The following is a 23,976-nucleotide window of genomic DNA, read 5'->3' on the forward strand; positions in this document are numbered from 1 at the left end:
TAAAGCTAAAAATTCAGGCAAAAAATTAGAACACATAATAAGGTAAGAGAAAAATAATGACATTTCTCAAGCTAAAGACTCTGTGATAACAATTGATTTACTGTCAACTTCAATCCATGAATATATTATAATCAGTAGAGTTAATACCCAACCCAGCTCATATGAGTGATAGGATGATATGAATACAAATAAAATAAAATCAAAGTTTAGATCAGTGGTTCCTAACCTATGGTATGTTTACCCCAAGGGACTAATGGTAATTATCAGTGATGACATGAAAGAGCAAGTTAAGTAATGCAAAAATGCAATAGTTACTACTACACGTACCTCGTGCACATTCATCTGATGAATTTCTAATGAATCTAAACATACAGAACGTATTGTGTATGTGGCCCTAATGTATTTATGTTGTCAGAATTGTGCTTGTTTCTTGTTCTTGCTGCCATCTCTCTTACATATTCTGGAGTGAAATGCAATGGCTGGCAGCCAAGTATTCAGCACATCTTTCTGCAGTGCAGGTGGTGCAAATCCCTAGCTGGAGCATGGTTGTCTTTGTTCAGTGGTTGGAAGTCTGCTGTAGGTCTAAGTCTAATGCCCCCAGTAGCAAAAGAATGTATTAAAACCATGCCCTTTACAGGAATGGCTCCACAAGCGGGAACCCTGACAGTGCTCCCATTTTAAAGACCCAGGATGAAGAAGGCTTACAGGGCTCTCAAGCCTGATGAAACTGATTGACAACTTTTATTTTTCATTGTTAAGAGCTCAAAGAATATCCCAACCTATGAAATGAATGATTGAATGAATGAATTCCAATCAATCTTCATTCACTGAAAGTTCTAGCCCGGGATCCCATGTCCTGACCACAGAAAGTGACATATGGTGAATTAAAAAAAAATAAAAATATAGTTATATGATATAACTACATACAAGAGGATATACACATCGTTTAAGCACTTCCGAGAGGCACTTGAAGCACAAAAGGGACAGAACCACTGGTTACATTCTCAAAGTTGGACAATCAATAAATTAAAGTATAAAAAAATCATAAATTAAGGAGGACAGTGATTATTGGACAACTTCATACAGATGTTAGAGATATACATTATAAACAATCAAAATAAATATTTTCTGTACAAGTTAACTTCATTCATATGTGCGACTTTGTGAAAAATTTAACATTGCTACCACACTGATGTTACTTCATGATGAATCAGTCTTGGAGAATACCTGTAAACTCCCAGGTAACATCCATGACAGGCCATCTTGTGACGACTTACCCTGTTCATCATCATCCTAAAAAGCGTGAGCGAAATGGAAAACAAATTGTAATTATCAGTTGGAGTATGATAAACAACTATCGTTAACATCATCACATGGAAATTATGTCTGTACAAGAATGTATAAGCTTCGTTCAAGAAAGTATGCTACCATAATTTTTTGTGTGTAAACCAGGCAAGCAAGTTCTGGTGCACGTATGTAATCCTAGTGTGCATACTTCAATTTTTCTTGCCTGCAGACTGCCAATGAATAAGGAAGTGTAAGTAAGTGAGCAGCGTCAAATTTTTTGAATGAATAGCAGAAAAAACTTGAAAAAGGTAACTGCATTAAATTTTGAGTGAAGCTTAGTGATTCCTGAGTGGAAACAATCCGCAGGATTCACGAGACCAGAGATGAAGAAATGGGTATCAAGACTGATAAAAGGGGTGGGGGTGCAACCACACTTCAAAGATGGTTGCACATCAATGGAGAGTGAAGTATGTTCTGGTAGGCCCTCAACATCCACAGAAATGAGATTGTTATTGACCAAGTGACCACCTTGGTGATGCATGATCAGAGAACTTGTAGACGATGTGAACATTAGCATTGGATCTGTTCATTCCATTTTGACTGACAATTTGGTCTTCAGGTCAAATTCATGCTGTCTTCTTTGACTCCAGTGGCATGGTTCATCATGAGTATGCACTGCACGGCACAACCATCACCAAGAGCACTACCATGAGGTTCTGCATCATAATTGGCAGCTCCATCATGATTAATGAAGTAGTGGTTTTTTCAATTTGAAATGCAGTAGCAATCTCCCATTTGAAAAAGTCTCTCTGCAGAGAGCAGGCAGACCTACAACACAATACTACTTCACAGCAACACCAACTCCAGCCATATATCACCATACTGCAATTTCCAACCAGTGGAGTTGGGTGGGAAATGAAGGCTCCATCCATCAGTGGTCACCCTAGGCTCGGTATTTAAAGAACTTGCTTCTGATGTTCCATGCCAGGAATCGAACCCATGGACCTTGATGGTAATCTTCATAGTGGAAGACAAGCATCTTTACCACTGTGCCACTCGGGCACACAACACAATACTGGCACAACATGAAAATATTTGCTTCAAAAAAAAATAGAAGACAGATGGAAGCTTATACAAATACAAATACAACGCCACAACAGACAAATTGCCCAACGAGGTGGCTGACTTAAGAACATCATGGATCCCCGAGCCCCTACCTACTACTGCTACACCACACATGCACCCCCCCCCCCCCGCGGAACCCCCCAACGAATCGGTACATGCGGGAATGTGTGTGTACGTGTAGTGCAACCTGACGTAAAGTTTGTTTCTGTGTAATGCTTGTTATGTGTAGTGCTGTCATCTGCCCCCAGTTTTACTAACTATGAGTGAAGTGTTATGGTTGAATGATTTACCGTTGTAGGACTTTTGCTCTCTGTGGCGAGACTTTTTAACGGGGAGATGGCTCGCATTTGCGCCTTGAAGTTGGGAACCACAGAAAACCAACTTCAGCCGACCACCACTGTGGGGTTCGAACCCGGATCCTCGCGTCACGAGTCCGGCACTATAACCACTCGACCACCACAGCGGCGCATGAAACAAACGCAACTTGACACCATATATGTTAGGGCCACACACACACTCAGAACACAGAAATTCCGTAAAAGAATGTGTATGAGGTGCATGTACGGTTAAGTAGCAGTAGTAGTGTTTTTTCAGGTTTTCCCGGTCATTTTGTTAAAAACAAAAATGGGACAACATTCAAACTTCCTCACTCATTCGGTCTGCCAGTGACTGGCAGCTCTGCAGACAGGAAAAAATTCAAGCACATGCATTAAGATTGCTTATACACGTGCACTAAACCACACTTCATTGGTTCATGCACAGAAAATTATGGTCAGATACTTTTAGAACAAAACCATATATACAAATATTTTTATATTTGTTCCACTTCCAAAGAACAGCAATTTCCACATCAACATTAAATTGGTAAGTATATGCATCTCTCAAATTGGTGACCACCCTTGTCTTAATATCATATTCAATATATCAGACACATTTTCATTTACCCAGCATGGTAACTGTTTGATGAAAATCAAGATACACTTAACAGGCACATATTAACTTTACAAAGTTTTGATTCACTTACACCAGTGCAGCTCCGTAGAATTTTTTTTTGTGAGACATCTGTGGTGGTTTTGCAAGAAATAGTTAATGATGAACAACTAAACTGCCAATATGCTAGGACTTACTGGATTATCTAAAGCAGTTTCCCAAACGTTTTTTGTTCTACCTCCCCCACTGAGTATTTTTTTTTTTTTTTTTGCTCATCACCTGCCAACCTACAGGATTCTATGTTTTACCCATGGCTTCTATGATTCCTCTGGGACCATTCCATCACATTCCAGGGGGTGGCATTGTCCACTTCGGGAAACATTATCGTAGAGCATGGATATTTATTTCAAAAAGGTAGACAAATCAGGATATGCAGTCTAGATAATGACTATTTCATAGTTTTTATAATAATCTTCAACATGATCTTAATTCATATTGAAAAAAATAAATTCGATGATTTTTTCTAAACATTTCTTTTTAAAGTACTTCAAAAGTCCTAAAGGTACAATGGTACCCCAGTGCTTATCTGGAAACTCATAATGTGCGAGTACCATCTATAGATAAAAATACCTAGCCAAGTAATGTATTTAGTTTTCGAAAAGCACAAAATTAAAAAAAATAATAATTCTTTTTATTTTATAAAACTCAAAATTTCCCACAGAAGCTAAAAAATTCCCCCATTCACCAATTCTAGCCAATTTTTCCCATGAGTTACCTACACAGACACCGATTCAGATGATTAATCTATTTACAGCCACATTCCAGTGTTGTTGAAGGGATAGTATTTTTTTATGCTCTAACAATTCAATGTCAATGCTGATTGGTTGAAAACCCTGAATTTCAAGATTTTTTACCATTTTTAGTGCATAAAAATCCTATCCCTAAGAGCTCTCGTCAGAAGCAGGAGCCGCAAAAACCAGTGTGAAGCGGGATTGGAATAGCGAGGAAAAAATTTACTTTTTATTGAAAATATACTCTATCATGTAAAAATAGTGAAATATGCAAAGACATAGCAATCCAAACTGTACAAATTATAAAAAATTATTGTTTCTACTCAATTTATCAATAATTACTCTGTTTTTTATGTTTCATAAAAAAAAAATTACATGCAAACACACATTTACTTTTTTTGAAAAAATCCGCTTATAGATGTCTTCATGTACAGACGGATTCCATGGACTAAAATGAAAAGCATGGGGATCATCAGTCTGGGGCTTTTCGTAAAGTCTCTCATTCGCGATAGTTATACTTTTTGCAACTTCAAGTTTAAAGAGCTCCACATCTTTCTCGTACCTATCAACAGAAAAGAATATATTATCAGTTCAAATCCTTAAAACTATGTGATGTGCGATTTATTTGCAAATAGAATCGAAATTCACTTACAATTCAGCAGCATGAGGATTCAATGGCGATTCTGTTTCAATCGTATAGAATATACCTCTGGCATATTGTATGACTTGCCATAAATGATTAACATTTCTCCTGAAATCATTTGATAAAAATTGTTAACAAATTACAATCTTGTACGACACATTTACAGTGTTTTTCCAGGTTATTTTTTTACAAACATTTAATTTTCAAACAAAATTTTATATAATCAAGATGATAAAAAAAAATGGAAAGAGTTTTGATATATCTTTTGAATTCAATTTAAGAATTCACAATGAGGAAAAAAAGAGCTTGAATTTAAAATATGGAAGGCCTATGTATTCCTAAGTGTATAGGCCTATGTAATATATAAGCCTAAACGTATATGTAATTGGCCTATTCAACCAATTTTTTTGATGTCCTACTTCAACCTCCATGCAACGCCTGCTGAAAACTGCCGGTCAAGATTATAAATCGATCCAGATGAAGTTTTTTTTCTTGTTTTCAACATATAGTGAAACATTTCCCCTAATTCATACACTAGCATTTTCAGACTGACATGTATAATAATGCTAGCCTTTTGTATGCTTTCAAAAATTTTTTATTAAATTAATTGTATAATTTATTTTGAATAAAGTGAAAGATATAGCTGGACAAAGTATCATATGGAAAAAAAATCATTTCATGAATAAGGCTACATAGAAAAATTATATATATTTTTTGTCTTTTCCTTATATTCTCATCTTCACAACAATTTAATTTTTATTTTCAATCGGGCAACAAACATATAACCTTTATTAATCAACCATGGCATGTGGCTAGACCAAAGTAGCATGGTAGTAGTATGGTTACCTATATTTTTTACTGGTGCAGTGGTCCACATGGCAAATAAGGATACAAGTCAAACTGCCAATTTAAAAATACCTCCTCTAAACTTTAAGTTGACCATTATGTTTATCCCGCTATTTATTCAAGCTTCTAAGTAAATGCAACTATTATTACTCTGGCAAGATTTATACAAAATGATTCCAACAAAAATATTAATTACATTGTAGAAAATGTACCATAACTTCATTGAAAACATAAATACTTGCCAGAAATATTTACTAACTATGCCACCATTCAAAAGCACTAAAGATTTTTCAAGTAAAATACCTCCATTTGGGAAATCTTTTCTTTACATCAAGTTCCCCAGTTTCAATATTGATCAAAGGATTGAAGATTGGCGGTTCAAAGACCACAATCTGCAAAAGTACGATTATTTAGCATTATGAAAATTTGACAATTTAATGCAAATAACTGTTAAAAAATAGCATTGCCACCAAGATGTTTGATGTTTTTGTTCCTTAAAAAATTTAAAATAGTCAAATCTCATTGCATTAAAGAGGTACAGAAGTACTTCCACAAGACCAGATATCATATTGATAAACTGTGATTTGATTATGAAAGGTAGACAAACTCAAACAGAAAACATACTGTTGTTAAATTATGTCCATAGTGTATGAATATTAAAGTTTCAACTTAATAAACATGTTTATGATGGAAGAGAGAAATATGTATAACACCATTTACTAGAAACATGCATAACTTTCTGTAATTATATGAACTTTAGAATTTAAGTAGTTAAAGAAATAAAAGAATGGCACATGAACAGTGCCAGCATCTTAGTGTTGTTCACAAGCATTGTTGTGCTCACTGAAACACCTAAGCATTGTTGTTTATGCAAGATTTCATAACAACAAAATATTGATGGACAATGTTTCATAAAAATTGAATTACATTAATTTGTGTCATTTGTTTAGAATAGGTTAACATGAAAAGTTAGTAAAATAGACAAATATAAAGTATAAATGCAGTTTAACCTGTTATTGAAAATCTTCATAAACTGAACTAATTGCTAAAAGTAATTTTGAAGTTGAGTTTCATTTATTTTTAGGTACAATTTTTATTCCACCTTAAGAGAGTAGTTTACATTTCCATATTAAAAGTATGATATTACAATTATTTTCCAATATCATCATACAAGCATTTAATTTAAAAATTAATTTTAATATTTAAAAGAAAATTCTTATCAAGCAATGTCTGTCTTATTGAGGTTCAACTGCCTTGTTTGATTATATAGACTACAACCAACAGAGATGGATAAAAACCTGTAATAAAATTTCAATTTGTGAGAAAGAAAAATTGCTGTTTTGACCAAGAACATGGAAGGAAAATATGAAGAACCTGTTAAAGATCAAGTGATTTTTATGAAATGTCTACAATGAAAAATAATTTTGTTTTCATTGAGCTTTCGAGTTTTTCAGATTAATTAAGCTCCGGGACCTTCATTGATCCCTCTGTGCAGATTTCAATATATGGTAGTCACAGGCTGTAGGCCTTATTTGAGTTGTCGTACGCTGTACATCTCACTCTACTCTCTCTGTTGTTTTTTTTCTGCTGCAGGCCATTGTGCTTTCTGAATATCTATGACAAGTCGATCAAGACTTGACCTCTCAGAAGATTGGGTCATCACAATCATTCTCTTCGACTAAATTTCTGAACAGTTTGAAGGGTTTATGATCATCCACAAACCAACTATTGAAAAACATTAGTACATTGTACTGTTGAACTTGGTTAATTCAAAGGTCGGGGGGGGGGGGGAACAGCAAAAAAAGTTCAAATTATCCAATTCATCAATATACGATAATTATACAATAGGAAATTCAAGAGGAAATGCTTAAAATTTGAATTACCCAAGTTCACCTGTATACTACTATACTTAACTGTATATACACCTTGCATACATTCTCTTGCAAAATTTTTGTAATGAATAATTTCATTAGTAAATTTTTGTAATGCCCTAATGTACTTTTGTCAGAATTGTGCGTCTACCATGTTCTTGTTGGTGTTGCCATCAGTGTTCTATATTTTTAACTGAAGATGGTAAACGCTTGAATTTTTCTCCTGTGTACCATAATTTTTTCTACATTTGGGAGATGGGTTCCCATTCATGCCTCAATGTTGGAAAAAAAACCCCCCACAAACACTAACTTTAGCTGATCACCTTATGCTGACAGTGGGGTTTGAATCTAGATCCTCATGGAGAATGTCGAACACGATGCTCACACGACCACACACCAATTGTATATGTACTACAAAATACTATACTTAAATATTAAATACATACTAGTATAGGCCCATACAGGGTGATTACTTGAATTCCTCTAGCAGCAAATTACTGACGAACTATCGATCGTAGAAGCATACTTCCAATTTTGAAAAATATTAAAATAATGAGTAGACCTCAAGATAAATTATTCATACTGCAAGTATAGTTATCAAAATTAAAAAAAATCAATTTTTTATACAGAAACTGTCCTAAAAAATCCAGTTAGAAAGTTATTGTCCCGCATCCCCTGAGGTAACCAAAAAATAGCATTTCCAAGTGCAATATTTTCTAGAATATTTGAATTCAAAAATCGCTGGAAAAAGGAAAAGAATAGCACAACAAGCTTGTCCATTAGTTTATGCGGTTCTTCCCTCATTTCCAACTATTTATTATTCAAATAACTCAGTGAATTGCACTCAGAGATATAAATACTTTTATTGTTGGGCTTAGAAAAGACAAGGATAACAACTTTCTAATTGAGTTTTTAAGGACAAGAGATGTTTTAATAAAAATTTAATTTTTTTTATTCTAATTACTAGGGCCAGGATTTTTGTTCTAAAAACTTATAAAAAATGTTCTATAAAATATGAATTTATGCTCTTAAAAAACTAAATATGACCTATAAAATATGAATTTATGCTCTTAAAAAACTAAATATGACCTATAAAATGAAAAATATTGTCCTAAAAATTTTTCCCATTTTTTATCTCAAACAACATTAGTTTCAGCAAAATGATATGATGATGAGATGTGTTGATGCAGTCTAAACTATTTTGAACCATTACTTACTGTATGAACAGAAATTCTTTGTTTTACTAACTAACATTTCAAAAATGTTCCAAAATTTCCCTTTAGAGCAAGTTTTTCCCTCCAAATTCAGAATTAATGTGCTGCTATCTATAGGTAGAAATACCTAGCCAAGTAGTGTTAGCTTTAGAAAAGCACAAAAAAAAAATCTTTTATTTAATAAAAACTCAAAATTTTCCACAATGCTAAAAAATTCTTTCCATTTACCAATTTTAGTCAATTCCACAAGTTACCATCACAGACACCGATTCAGGTGATTAATTTTTTTACAGCCTCACACCAGTGTCATCGAAGGGCTAGTATTTTTATGCTCTGACAGTTCAATGTCGTTGCTGATTGGTTGAAAAACCCGAATTTTCAAGATTTTTTACCAATCAGCAATGATGTTCCATTTTAAAACCAGTCTGAAGCGTGATAATTGGTATAGCGAGGAAAAAACTTCCTTTTTATCAAAAATCATGAAATATGCATTAAAATTTTGTATCACGTAAGAATGGCGAAATATGCAAAAACATAAAAAATATGCAAAGGCATAGAAATCCAAGCCCTAGTAATTACATTACAACCCTTTGCAATATGAATGGTATATCTGAGGTATAGGTGTTACTTGAATGCTTTTTCTAATTGGAATTATGCCTCTAGGATCAACCGATCAGTAATTTGCAGCCAAGGGACTTGAGTAATCATGCTGTATATAAATCGTACACATGGCCCTCATAAACATTTCTCTGAAGAATTCCTAACAAAAAACTATTCAATAATTATACAAACACTAATAAAAGAGAAGCTTTTGAAAAAAATTCACTGGTTTTGAACTGGTTTTTCAGCATGTTTTAGATGTTGCAAAGAAAATGCGCTTACACAAAGTGAAAACAAAATTGCTCGTGCTGACTAAAATTTTCATTTCAAGAATTTAAAAATCATGAAATTTGTGATGTAATTAAAATTAATAGTGAACCAAATACTTTGATACACAATTAAATTTTTACCATTTTTTTGTTTTTCATAAAAGGAATAAATATATTTTTGATTTAAATCAGATTTTTTTTCCCCTCTTGATTGATCAAAATTGAACATATAACATAATTAGGTGACATGAATAACTACATGTTTTTTAGAAAATTCACATAATTGAAAGGAAGAGAAATGCTTACAGGAGAATCACTATCTGGATAATTGTCTGGAACATAGAGAGTGAAACGGAATACACCACCCTGATAGATCCCATGACGAATAAAAATCACTCCAAACCATTCTAAAAAAAACAGATCTAGCTATAGATATATATAGCTAAAATGAAAGAGGAAAAAAATTTGCACAGCACTGTAATATGATGAATTAATGAATGGATAAATAATTGAATCAAAGATTTACAAATTTGAATGTTCTTATACTAGTATGTACCTATATTTACTTATATTACTCATAACTTGAAATTAAGATATTTCAATAGTATTTGGCTTTCACTTGATAATGCTATAATACAAAAACAAATCTTGATTACATGATGCAATTGGACAGAACCTGGATCTGTAAATTAAAATTTCCAGGTAATCAAATATACCAGGGCTTGACAAATCCCAGGCACAGGGCAGTGCTGTCTTAATGCATAAGCCAGGGGCCTTACAAAAATGTATAGTTGAAATTTTTGAGGAGCATACATGTAAATTTTCCTTGTAGGGCCTCAGAAAAATCCCTTGGCCCGGGGCCCATGGTGCTCTTACGACAGCCTTGGCCCAAGGTCCGAATGGTGAGATAAAAAATGAAATTGGAGCAGAAAAAAATTTTAAGTTTTATTAAATTGGAACCTGAGAGCAATACAAAATTTCCGGAATTTATGTCAGTGAAAAATGACATCAGGTTCCTGAAAAGGGGGAGGAAGAAATCAATTTTGAGAACATTTTTCTCGGAGGGGGAAAAATGCTTCAATTCTAAGAAATTTGGATGATGTCAACATTTTTTTTCTTTAAAATTTTTCAAGCCCTTAAATATGCACTAATCTATAAGTACAGCATCATCTATATTAATTATAATTTGATTACAATGTACAAAAATACAATTTTGCCATCATTTGGCTTTCACCATGAAGCATTTTATCAAGATATGTTCTGATCAGTTCAAATGTTCTTACCCCAAACGCACATTTTGTGGGGGGGGGGGGGGGAGACTAAGTTTCAAGGAGGAGAAAAAAATTTGGTAGGGAGGATTTAGCAGAATCAAGTTTGCTCTCCCTGCAAAATCCTAGTTATGAATCTTTTCTTGTTGCTACCTTAACACTCAAAGCCTATAAAGTTTTTCCCTGAAAACAAGAACTTACTCAGAGCGGATCCTGCTGATGGAATAACATAAACACCGGGCAGTTGTTGCTTTTGAAGCATCACACTGAAATGAAAAAATAAATAAAATGAATATAATGAAAAACACAGAATATTGAGTCAAATAAAATCATAAATGAAAATATGTTTGTGTATAAATATGAAGTAACATTATCTGAAGACAAAACACAGTGGCACCTCGGCTGACAAGGGTGTAGTGAGGGGGGACTGGTTCCCCCCCCCCCAAAATGTGAGAAAATGACCGGAAAAAGATGGCCAAATCTACAGTTCTATCACTTTGGTCCTCCCCCCCCCCCGAACGAAATTTCTGGCTATGCCCCTGACGGCTGATGAAAGTAATTTGTTCCAGAATTACATTTGTTGACTGAAACGTGATTTTCTACAGGTTTAGAAGGAAAATTATTCAATTTACTCTAGGTATTATCCAAAAATATAGAGATAACTTTTATAAAAATATGTAATTTAAAAAAATGCCGGAAGGGAGAGATAAGCAATTTCCCCAATCGAATGAAGAACAACGTAAAGCAATGTTTCCCAAAACGGGCAATATCGCCCAATAGGGGGCGATTGAAGCTATTGGTATAACATAAGATCCTATGGGTATGCTTGAGTTGAAGAGTGATGAGAGAAAAAAAATTCTCAGAGGGGGGGGGGGCAATGGAATAAAAAGTTTAGGAAATTATGATTTAAAGGAAGATGAAATACTGAAGATGCTTTTATTTTACACTGTATATACAACAGGACTGGACCATGCAGATCTGGTGCCTGGTCAGCATGGTGACTTAAAAATTAGTATTGGCACCTAAAAATTTCTTCGTATAATTACTTAATTCCAGGCTGATAGCAACACAAAATGTCTGGAATTTATAGCAGCATATCTGCCAATATGAAAGAGGGTTACTCTATCATAGGCATACGTAAAAGGGCGGGGGCTGGGGTTTTAACCCACCCCCTCAAGCTGAGATTATACTGTAATTTTTTCAGCCCCGGTATACAACTATTATAAGTATTAACCCATCAGGTTCGTGGGTAAAGGGTAAAATAAGAAGATGAGGCAATGGTGTGCTATGTAAGGTGACAGACGGACCACCATTAGGACATTTGTCTCCCCTTCAATGGTCTCAGGTCAGCTTATTTCCCTGTCTTATCTATGCAAGTAAAAAGGCAACGTCCCAACCGTTCAGCGTGACGTTACGAGGGTGCACTGAAAAAATTGAAGTCTAGATTTTTTTAGAAAAAGAAATTTTGTCTATGCATATTCGTTCTTTCACGTGAAATGAAAAGAAGGAAAGATAGCTGACGGGAATAATAAAGATACATCTAGAAGTGATTCCGAGACAGACATAAATTAAACAGGCTCCAGTGACAGTAACTGAACTACCAATTTTGTTGAAATTTTATGATAATACATAAAACACAGTTGACAAGTCCCAGGTCACCACCCTGGCAACTAAAAAATTTGCATATGCACCTAAAATTTTTCACATTCATATAATGAGGTGCATTCGCACCTCAAAGTTGGGAACCCACGTATAAAGTACATGAACTACCAGACAGATATTAACGTGGGTATCTGTCTGGTACTTCAAGTACCAGGTGCGAATGCAAGCCAATCTCCCCATTAAAAAGTCTCACCGCAGAGAGCAACAGGCCTACAACAGTAAAATCATCAAACATTACACTTCATTCATAGGTCGAAAAATAGGAGGTAGCAGCACTATAACAAGCATTACACAGAAACAAGCTTCACGTTAGGTTCATAACACGGACACACACATTCCAACATGTACCAATTCGTTAGAAGTTCCGCAGAGGAATATGAATGAGGTACATGTATGGTTTAGTAGTGGTACTTTTTACATGGATTAAAATTTATACATATTTGCATGTGAGTTGGTGGTTCAAATACACACTAAGTTTGCTGACCGAAACTTCTTCAAAGTAAAACATTTTATCAAAGTTATTTTTGTACAGGGACTACAATATCAATTAATGAAGTTTGAAACAAGTTTAAAAGTCAACTTTTGGAATAACCTTGTTAAATGATAGAATAACACATGCATTTAAACTTACAATTCTGATATGAGAGAATACTCAAGAAAAACTGGATTGTAAACATCATCGTTCTTTGCTGCACAGGAACTTGCAGTGCTTCTGTCTACTTTGCTCTTCACCGATGGAGATGTTGGCAAGTTGTCACTGGATGTTGGAACCGCAGGAAGGATTTTCTTCATGGCGGATTTTTCACTCTTTGCGCTTCATAAAAGAGAAAAAATTCATAATTTTTATTTCACGAACAAGATTTTCAATAGACCTGTTTATATGGGAAATAAAAAAGTCAGTATTTTACCAGCAATAGCTAAAATAATTATCGACTACTGTAGGAACAAGTAGACAGCATTAACGCTCTCTGTCAATTGAGCCAACAAAAGAAGCAGCGCAAATATCCATAGGCACTGGAACCTAGGGGGATGAGGAGACTTGAGCCCCCAATAAATTTTGTAAGGAGGCTGAGTCCTCCAAATAATTTCTGAAAAACTATACAATGCACTTTCCTCCTCCTGCATACGCACTTGAGTCCCGTATATGCAGGACGACCAGCAACTTTCAGCCCCTCCAACGTTTCCTCCATGTCAACGCCTCTGTGAATATCTAAACTTTGATTGTCCTGTATTTTTACAGGACAGACAAATTTTCCCACGTTATACAGCTCTTGGGAGTACCAGCCATAATTCTCATTGCTCTCCTCTGGATCCACACCTGAGTGAAAGCAGATATCTTCAGCTACAAATAGAACAGTGCCAGAAATTTTCAGATTCAAATGGAATAAAGGCAGGCATTTTCAGATGCAAATGAGCCAAAACAGATATCTTCAGCTGCGAATAAAGCTGAAGCTAGAAATTAGACCGGGGGCAGAAAATATCACTTTATCCAAGGATAACACGGTGTTCTTAGAACGGCCTGCAGCATATTTATGGTTTTGACACAAGCTACAAAAAATTTACCACCCTTCTCCCAATCTAGTGCAATTTCCTTGACCAGTCATTCCTCAAATTTACTGTTTTGGGCTATAGCCTGCTTACCCCGGGTAAATATACCTCTAAATCACTCTTTTGGTCACTCAAATACTTGCACATTTTCTAAGTCACTCACCCACCCGTGTCTTTTACTCTATAAGTCACTCTTGATCAGTCACATCGTTGCACTCTTTTGCTCACTTAAAAAGATTGCAAACTCTCAAGGTCACTTTCATAGCCATTCACTGACCTGGCCCTTCACTCTCCCGGTCAGTGGATCCTAACCATTTTTTGACACGTGGAACCTTTCTGTGGCGGAGCCCCATAGGCCTCTTTTTTGTTACTTATCAAATTTACTGGTTTTTTTAAATTCTTCTCAAGCAGCCGCAGAGCCCCTGGGACAAAAAACAGGAGGCTCCATGCAGCACAAGTTGAGAATCGCTGCTATAGGTCATTCACATGCTTACACATTCCTTTGATCATTCATATGATTGCTAACTCTATAGGTCACTATTTTTACTAGTCACATGCTTGCAGCGTGTTTTTGTCACTTACAATGTGTGAAAACTCTCTAGGTCACACTTTCAGTCGCTCGCCGACATGGTCCCTTGCTGTCTAGGTCAATCTTTTGGTCCCTCACATACGTGCAAATTCTCAAGGTCACTCACTCACACCATGCTCCTCCCTTCATTTCTCAGCAGAGACTGATTTTACCCCCTGAAAAAATTCCGCTCTTCTCCTATTATACTAATTTTCTCTGGCCACTTATTCCTCAAATTCGCCGCCCCCACCGAATTTACCGCTCTGGGCTATAGCCCGCTTAGCCCCTCTATAAATACGCCTATGGAAACTGGTACAAATAAATATGAATAGCGAAAATTAAAAAATATGTATACAATAAATACACATTCAAACAAAAATCGAAACGAGAATTTATCATTAAGATAATCAATACCTAAGAAAACATATTGACTAACGTTTGAATAAAAAAATTAAAACTTTTTAAAATCAAGTTCAAGCTGTCATTTACATGTTGAAAATCCTCGCGAAAATTATAAACAAATACACAAACAGCAGCACGGAAAACACAATCCTAGACGGTACAGAAACACCTCGCAATGAAATGATCTGATTGGATGCTCGGGGCTAACGAGAAAGCCCCGCCCTTGTTGGAGTGACGTCACAAACACACTGAAATTTGCTTGACTGTACGGTGACCATACGTCCCGTATTTTCCGGGACAGTCCCGGTACTTTCTGTTTTTTTGGCCATCCCGACTTTTTGGCAAAAGTATCCCGGTTTTTTCCGTATTTTACACGAAGCCTACTTGAATTTTTATTCTCTATTGAAGTCAAAGATTGACATTATTTTTCAACTCAGAAATTATTTTATGATAATTACTACTATATATGAGAATATTAATCTCCCACATTTGCCATGGTGAACGTTTTTTTTTCGTGGAATACATTTTAATCCACTGCTACTTGTAGTAATGAATCATTTCCCGCCATTGTGATTTTCCGTAATCTCAATATTATTTGGCAACTTTGTTTGGTTTTGGCAATAATTGGTGATGTCCCGTATTTCTCTCGAAGAAATATGGTCATATACTTGACTGTAGCCCCTATACAAATCAAAGCCGCTTGAAAGTTACTCTTTTCGCAAATTGAGGCACGTGAAGCCTTGATACAAATCCAAGCGGATTCATCGTCTGCCATTAATGCATTGCGAAACGTCCACTGTAGTATGCATCGAGCTTAATGCCGTTAAAACAATGCCATTTTTGCAAAAATGTCCCGGTTTTTCGCGTATTTTCAACGGAACCAACTTCTTTTTTTATTCTTCAAACAACAATTGAAATTATCTTTCCAACTCAGAAATTACATTACGATAATTACGACTACAAACAAGAATATTCATCTCATACATTTGTCTTTTTTCTTTAAATTCACTTAAATTTGAAGTGGTGCTTCATTTCCCAGGGATTGTCGACTTTTCTGTGTTTTAACAAGAGTTAGCGACTTTGCGTGCGTGCTTTTAGCAACAATTGGCAATTAAGCTCGATTTTGTGCACTGTTACGCATGGGGGAAAGAATAACCTCTCTATCTTATAACTAAGGCGATACCCCTATTGTAGTGGCTATACTTATAACTAAGACGACTTCACATACGTCGTATATGACATATGTGTTCATATACGTGTATTAAGGAGTTCTACTTATAACTAAGACGCCTTCATATACCTCCTTGTACTTACCTACTTATAACCTCCTTGGCTGTTACATCAGTATTATCAGCCAATTAGAACCACCTGCGATTTTTCCCGTTTTTTTTTTTTTAGGTTTCTTGTTTATGGTTATTAACGTCAAACAAACCAATCAGAGCGCTGGGATTTGTTTTGCTAATTTTTTTTGGCCTTCCACGTCTCATGGTCGGAAACTGGTTTTTGTTTATGTTAAATTTTTCCTCTTGCATTACGTAAATTGATTTGAAATTACTCCTCCAAACAACAATATTGAACGAGAAATATGCCTCCATCATGTGATTTTTGTTAATGTTTTACGCAGCATCAATTAAATGACTGATTTCGCGTCGGAAACTTTTTGTTTACCTTTTCTCAACAGGTGAGCTTCTTATCACATTGTCGAACTCATTTAATTATGATATGCGAATTTCTTTCTTTAAAACTCAACCTCTTGTTTGATCGCATTACTTGTTTCGTAGCACGCATATTTCCTTAAGATGAGCCAATTTTTTTTAATCCCCACCTGAGCTGAAAGACTTGCTTTCCTTATGTACGGGAAGGACATTTGCAGGGACGACTGGAGGTAAAAAAAATATCTATCTTTGCGGGTCCTATTTGTGGCGCCCCTGCAGAACCGTCTCAAGAGCATTATGGGACCCCCCCCCCCGGACAAATTGATTTTTCTGAAGCCGCCTAGCTGAATAAAATTACATGCTTATAGTTTACATGCTCAATCTAAAAAATCTATATTTATAGATTCAATAGGCCTATATATCGAGTAAAATATACCTTTAGGGACTGGGCACCAAAGCCATTCAAGTGCTTAGGGTCTTCAAACATCTTAATCCGCCCTGGTAAATCAGGAAACATGATGCATTGGTCTTAGAGGTCCTGGCTGAAATATGCAAGCAATAATAGAAATACATAACCTAAGTTATATAAACTGGGTGCCCACATGTTTGGGCTAATGAAATTATCTGGAAACGAAAAGAAAGCTCAAATGGTCACAAGAGGGTTGATTAGATAAAAGACAGATATTGTGTCACTATTACTTGTTGACAATCTTATCAACAATGATCATCTAATAATATTTAATTCAAATACAAAACTAATGTATTAGAATTATGAAATAAGTGCGATTAAATGTGATAAAAAAGTACTGAGGAAAAATTTGATTTATATAATAATAGCATGATTAGTAGAAAGCTATATATACATTTTCTACAAGCCCGGCACTGCCAGTCTGGGCGTCATGAGGAAATTTTTCTATCTTTTAAAATATAGATCCCTGTAATGTGTTTTTCCTCTTTAAGATAGTTGCATATCTCGCGGAGATGCTGATTAGTTAGAATCATTCAATGATTTAAAAATGTTTCTTCGGTTGAAAAAAGCTTTTTTTCCAACCTTTCAACTCAGATTTTGTGCCACTTTGAGAGTGATGGCGCAATAGCCAGCTCTGGGCATTTGCCATTAGCTCCCCAAAAATTTTTTACAACATTTATTCGCTGAGTAATCTGGCCGCTGTGGGTAGAGTAGTCTGAGATTCTTCTATTATAACCATACCACTTGTCATTTTTTTTAGTTCTGATAAATTTTCTTTTACAAGGATGGGGGCACTAAAATGGATACCATCCCAAGCAACCAAGTCAGTTTTGTTTCTAGGTTCCCTGTTCTTAAACCCCTGGATAACGTGATGCATTATGGGCTCCTCCCCCAACCCAGCTGGGAGTATCTGTCCATTAATTTACATACTGCAAAAAATCACAATGCCAAATATCACTAAAACAAGGCTCCCTATTCACTTGAGACCCTCGGACTGTGCCCCCCATGCTTCGAGATGACCTTGGTTGCAGGAAGCTCTTTTATGTAGTTGGCCGTCATAGCTCTATTAGTTCACCAAGGCTGGATAAGAGTTGAGCTTCTAGAAATAGACCCCTCCCACATATGCCTTAGATAAGAAATATAATAAATAATAGTCATTTATTGTAAAATATCAACGTTGCTAAATGAGAATGTATAGTCCCTGATTATGTTGGTTTTTTATTGTTTTTGTTTGATAGGAAGGTGAAAATGCTGGTGATGGAGAGAGCTAATCTTTATTTTGCACCAACATTTAGTGCTAGTGTGTACTTGATTGTAGAAGTGAAAGAATTAAGTTATCAATGATTATCATTATACAAGGTTTGTTAAAAAATATCAGACTGATTTTTTGTGTGTGGTGGTGGCGTAAAGGGAAGAGTGGTCTGGAAGCAATCTTAGGGTGCATGTTTGAATTTTTCCTGTGTGAAGAAGATGCCAGTCCACTGATGATAAGGGACATGTATGTGAGTGTGTTGCATTTTCATTTTTAAAAATGGCAGGAAAAACAATGCAACTGCATCAAATTTTATGCAAGGCTTGGTGATTCTCAAGTGGAAATAATCCGACAAAAGACTGATGAAGAAATGGGCACCACTTCGATAAAGGAGTGGTGACCCGCCTCAAAAATGGCTGCACATCAATGGAGAGTAAAATACGTTCTGGTAGGCCTTTAACATCCAGAAATGAGATCGTTATTGACTAAGTGAGGCCTCTGGTGATGCAGGATCATTGAATCAGGATCAGAGAACTTACAGATGAAGTGAGCATTAGCATTGGATCCGTTCACTCCATTTTGACTGATGATTTGGTCTTCAGGAGATGCAATGTCAAAGTCATGCTGATTGATGACTCCAGTAGCATGGTTCAGCATGAGTAAGTACCGCATGGCAAAACCATCCCCAAGGAGTGCCACCAACAGGTTCTGTGTCGCAATTGACAACTCCATCAAGATTATTTGTTTTCTCTGCCATTTTGTCAAAAAAGAAAATGTGATGGCACTCGTATTTCCTTGTTCATCAGCTATCTGCCAGTAACTTCTTGGCAGGCAGAAAAATATGTAAGCATGTGCAGTAGGATTGCCTACATAGGTGCACCAAACCACGCTTCCCTAGCCTCACTGGTTCACACATGAAAAATTATGGTCTCATACTTTTTGAACAATTTTCACATGTTTGCTAAAATACAAAAATATACTGTTTTTTTTCTTTCTCTGTCCCATAGAATTTGAATGTTAGCATGGGTTCCTCAAACAGTAAAGTCTCTGATGATTTATCTGAGCTGGAAGTTGCTGTTAGAAGTTTCTATCAGAAATTAAAAGATGCATTAGACAAGCAAAGCGATGCAGTCAAAAACTTTTTGTATGAATATAGGCTATGGGCTGCAAAACGGGATGAGGTCATTCTGAGCCTGACAGAACTTGTTTGTGAGATACAGAAGCATCACCGCAATGCAAACATAGCAAGCTTAGCAGGATCATCTGTCAGTTTGGTTTCAGGGGCTGCTTGTGTAGCTGGAATTGTTCTCGCACCATTCACTGGAGGCCTGTCTACTGTACTCACTGCTGGCGGTTTGCTAGGTTCATCTGCCGGGACTCTTACGATGACAGGCGCAAAGGTTGTTGAATTCGGACTGAAAAGAGAAATCTTGAAAAAAGTGAATGCAGCTGTTGAAGCAGATTGCCAAGAAACTTTGTGCCTCACATCATATATTGATAACTGCCAGAAAAATCAGACAGAATTAGAAAAACTGTTGAGGGATAATCGCTGCATTGAATACATCAGAGGAAATTCAGATTTATTGAATGAAATTTTAACACATCCAGTGGCTAAAGCATCTCTTGATAGAATCAATCATGGAAGCCAGAGTGTTGATGATTATGTCAACTTGATGTCATATTGCAGAAGTGAAAATCGCAGCCTTCTCATGAAGCTCAAAGAAATGAGATCTGTCAAGCTGGATGCAAGCGTTTTCCAGAGGTCACATCGGGTTTACCTCACTCTTAAGAGTTCTGTCACTAACGTGAAACAATGTTTAATTATATTAAAAAGTTGGAGGAATGGAGTTTCTACTGCACGTTTGGCGAGTAAAGCCTCTAGGTTTTCCAAAGGAGCTCTTTTGGGTGTTTCAATGGCTGTTGACTTGTATGATATTGGTAGCACAGCCAAAGAAATGTTTCTTAAAGAAGAATTGGAAGATGTGAAGAATTTAATGAAAGTCATCAACGATTTGCAGCAACAGAAAAACGAAGTGTCTGAATATTTTGAAATTCTCCATGAAGCATTTGAATCTTACCATGATTAAATACTTTATTTCATGAACATATAGGCAAAGTATATATATGAAATGTAGTTCAACGTGCGATATATTATTAAGCTTATTTATTGTTTTTTTTTCAAAGTGAAACAAGTATTTCTTGATCTATTTATTATGATAAGTTAATTTGATTGTTATAACGTGATGAACTAAGATTGATAAATATTTTTAACAAACTGAAGAAAAACTTCGTGGGCTAAAGATTTGTTTGTCATCATGCAAATTCATCCTAAAATACCACTCTCACACCAGTTGTTGGATCACGGGCCCTACATCCTGCAGAATTTTATACCAACTTTCCATGTTAAAACTTACACTGATATGAAAGCTAGAAAATTATATTTTGTTCTCTGACTTTCATTCGGCAATAGCATATGGATATTTCTAGGCATACAGATTTGGTCATTTTTTGCATACGAGGGCTAATTAGACCAGGACCTACAATTTATTGCAGATTCCGAACAGCAGGCTTGTTTTTAATACTCATGAAGAAGAGGTTGATGCACTAACCCTCCGATGGGAGACTCTCGGTGGTAAAAATTTTTTCTGCGGTCATGTTGCCGTTTTGGTTTTTCCCCCCGTGTCAGGAATGTTTTCTGACGAGGATGAATTGGGTATCAAACTCGCTACACCTCTAAACATCCTTTGGTACTTTAGGCAAGTATCTTATCGACCTGGGCTACCGCATCCAGATTTGATAGTCATCATGGTGCCTAGGATTTGTCAAGCCCTCATATATGCATTGAAACAGGATTGCATATTCAAAAGCCTATCTTCCTGTACAAAGAAATATGTTATGAAAAAATTTTGATAATTTGTTTGTACTGGGTTTTTCTGCATATAATCCACATACATGCATAAATTTTCCTACTTTGAGAAAGAAAATTTGTACAATCCGCATGTGAAAATTTCATTCATGAATGATTAAATCTTAAGGAATGGAAGGAGAGGTTGTTCGACTTGCTTTTGTAGAAAAATGTTTTTCTATTCACATATCTGTATGTCGGAGGTAAAAGGCAACATGAGCCAAAAGGAAAATTTTACAAGATTTTGCAAAGTATGTCTTTCTATGGAGCTCGCTTGTTTTATAAAGTGAATGGGTCTGTTATTCATCGAAATAGGATCTAGTGTCCTATACCTATGTGTAGTGTAACAAAAGTACAGTAAATTAATGGTGGTATCTCTATTGAGGAAATTGAACATAGTGCCCTTTACCTCTGGCATACTGATGTATATACGTCTTCAAAAGAGTTATTTTTTAGTATTCAATTTAAAAACATTTATTTCTAATCTAACCTTTTATTTAAAAAAAATCGGCAGGTAATACAGTGATATGTAATCTGCACTAAGAAATTCTGTGTTTTCTTAACGCATAAACTCACAAATTATACACAAGAAAATATAGTACATATAAACACAGCATTTTTCTGTATTTTATATAAATGGTATCTTCTTATTGATGTTATATTTTTCTACTTGCTGTTATTTTATGTGTATCTTTTTTTTTACATAATTTTTAAATAAAACATCCAAATATGCAGTGTTTCTGATCTCTTTATTTTATCATATAGACAGTTTTTTTATCCTCTACTGAATCTTTTTTTTAGGGCTATAGCTTCTCTCTTTTTGCTTGTTTCATAAGAGCGATTTTGGAAAAAGTGTGCCTATTTAAAATATTCATGAACAAACATTAAATATAAACCTTATTAGAATTTTTCAGGTTACTACAGATTAGGATTTTAGTTGCAAGTTCCCTTCACTTTATGAGGTGTTGGAGGAAAGTTCAAGGACAACCAAAAAATCACATCTCAAAACACTTTTGGATATACATTGTAAATGGAAATTTTAGATTCATAATTACAAGTGGAACTAAACATTTTCTAGTGAAAATAATTTTGATGAGTGCTGCACTGCTCCAGAAAAAAAATTGCTCAACGTATAGTAAAGGTCAAAAACCTGGAAAAAAAGTATAAGCACACGCATGTTTTTTCTGATGTCGGGTAAAGAAATTAGAATTTTCTCGTTTTGGAGTAACAGCCAAGATTGTTTTGATTAGTCATGCACTGTGGAATCAATTTTTTTCCTGAAGATGGCCAAAGGCAATGTTATTTATTAGACATTGAAAAGGCGAAATACTTGCTCTCAGAGAGACTACGATGCCTAATGAAGTTTTGAGAAGATTTAAAAGACTGAAGACTATTGATTAAAGCTTCATTAATGCACACTGAATTGTGTCTGTGATAAAAATGAGAGAAAATGTCTGATATGCAAAACCCTCCCATATAAAACAGCAGAGAAAATCTATGGGAATTGGTCAAACAGCATGTATTTTTTGTTGCCAAGTGGAATGAGGATGTTTTCCTTTGATAAGAAGCAATTTTTAGATTGCATGTCAGTAATATTTAATACTATTGAGTCAATGACAGAGCCATATTTTAGAAATATAGGCATGTTAAGACAGTTTCAGAAGAATTTATATTTCCTGAGGCACCTCTTATAACTTTTAGATATCTTTTGTTCCAACAGAGCAATACTCCTAATGTTTTAAAGTCTAAAAGGTGTTGGTTTGAAGCCAATTTAGGTGGAACCTTTCAAGTGGTCATAGAGAAATCCTTTTATTTATTCTGTAGAGCACTTGTATTGCATTTTGACTTATGAAGGGTATAGAAATGGTGTGCAGTACAAAAATATTATTATAAAAAGCACTGTCTTATTGCAGTCATCAAACAATCTTGGAAGATGGTTGCACAACTAGTTATTTATGACTATCAATGACATCCCAAATGATACATTATGAATAAAAAAAAGTTTTTCTATTGATTTAAGACGAAATTTCTGCACATAATTTTCGATTGTCCTAATACTTTTTTCTAGGTTTTGATCTTCGCTATGATTTAAACAATTTTTTTTTTTTTACTGGAGCAGCACAGAACTCAGACATTTTCACCAGAAAATATTCAGTTTCACTTGTTCTTATTGCAAATTCACAAGTTTTCAAGATATAATTTTTTGGTTGTCCTCAAACTTTTTTTCCACCACCTTAGATGAGCATCTTCAGGAGTGATGAGAAGCTAATGATAAAGTTAGTCTCTTGCATCATCTATGGATTGGACAGTTTCACAATTATTCATCAAGTGTTTGTCATTGGTCTCTCAGGAGCATATGATTTTGGAATTTTTCCTCAATGCTGGCACCCAAGTATTTTTTCGTCTCTTTTGAAACAACTATTGTGAATATATATTTCAATAACTTCCCTGAAATTCTTGGGTGAACAGTTCCGAACAGTATTTGCTTATACACATCAAAATTAAATTTTACTGCGAATTTCACTGAGGAGCAAAAATATTCCAAACTTTAGGTAATTTTTTTCAAGAGCTATTTCTCTGCTTTTTATAAAAAACCCTTTTTTTTTACAAAACTTCCTTGAAATTTTAGAGAGGAATGAAATTACTCTCAAAAATTATTTTTTCAGATAAC

The 23,976-nt window shown here is 35.2% G+C and overlaps 2 protein-coding genes across 8 annotated transcripts; one reads left to right on the forward strand and one right to left on the reverse strand.

The window, feature by feature from the left end:
- Window positions 1-76: 76 nt before the first annotated feature.
- Window positions 77-15,201, reverse strand: peo (ubiquitin E2 variant domain-containing protein pendolino). 6 transcript variants are annotated; one of them, XM_089242903.1, is made up of 8 exons: window positions 15,037-15,201; window positions 13,138-13,320; window positions 11,046-11,110; window positions 9,883-9,983; window positions 5,926-6,014; window positions 4,786-4,884; window positions 4,527-4,695; window positions 77-1,293 (listed from the first exon to the last, which is right to left on the reverse strand). In XM_089242903.1, the coding sequence occupies exons 2-8, from the start codon at window positions 13,296-13,298 to the stop codon at window positions 1,201-1,203; spliced, it is 777 nt and encodes a 258-aa protein (XP_089099029.1). In that variant the 5' UTR covers window positions 13,299-13,320; window positions 15,037-15,201; the 3' UTR covers window positions 77-1,200. The 6 variants fall into 6 exon arrangements, with proteins under 6 accessions (XP_089099029.1, XP_089099045.1, XP_089099036.1 ...); XM_089242919.1 differs by having other exon boundaries at window positions 15,112-15,195; XM_089242910.1 differs by having other exon boundaries at window positions 15,059-15,190.
- Window positions 15,202-16,237: 1,036 nt separating this feature from the next.
- On the forward strand, window positions 16,238-22,042 carry LOC149087952 (uncharacterized). 2 transcript variants are annotated; one of them, XM_089242947.1, is made up of 3 exons: window positions 16,477-16,705; window positions 18,387-18,507; window positions 19,408-22,042. In XM_089242947.1, the coding sequence occupies exon 3, from the start codon at window positions 19,423-19,425 to the stop codon at window positions 20,485-20,487; it is 1,065 nt and encodes a 354-aa protein (XP_089099073.1). In that variant the 5' UTR covers window positions 16,477-16,705; window positions 18,387-18,507; window positions 19,408-19,422; the 3' UTR covers window positions 20,488-22,042. The 2 variants fall into 2 exon arrangements, with proteins under 2 accessions (XP_089099064.1, XP_089099073.1); XM_089242938.1 differs by lacking the exon at window positions 18,387-18,507 and having other exon boundaries at window positions 16,238-16,705.
- Window positions 22,043-23,976: the final 1,934 nt, after the last annotated feature.

Source organism: Pholcus phalangioides, unplaced genomic scaffold (genome assembly GCF_987345545.1).
Source record: "Pholcus phalangioides strain wild (caught in Gottingen) unplaced genomic scaffold, Ppha-v1.0 ptg000003l_1, whole genome shotgun sequence".
NCBI classification, from domain to species: Eukaryota; Metazoa; Arthropoda; class Arachnida; order Araneae; family Pholcidae; genus Pholcus; species Pholcus phalangioides.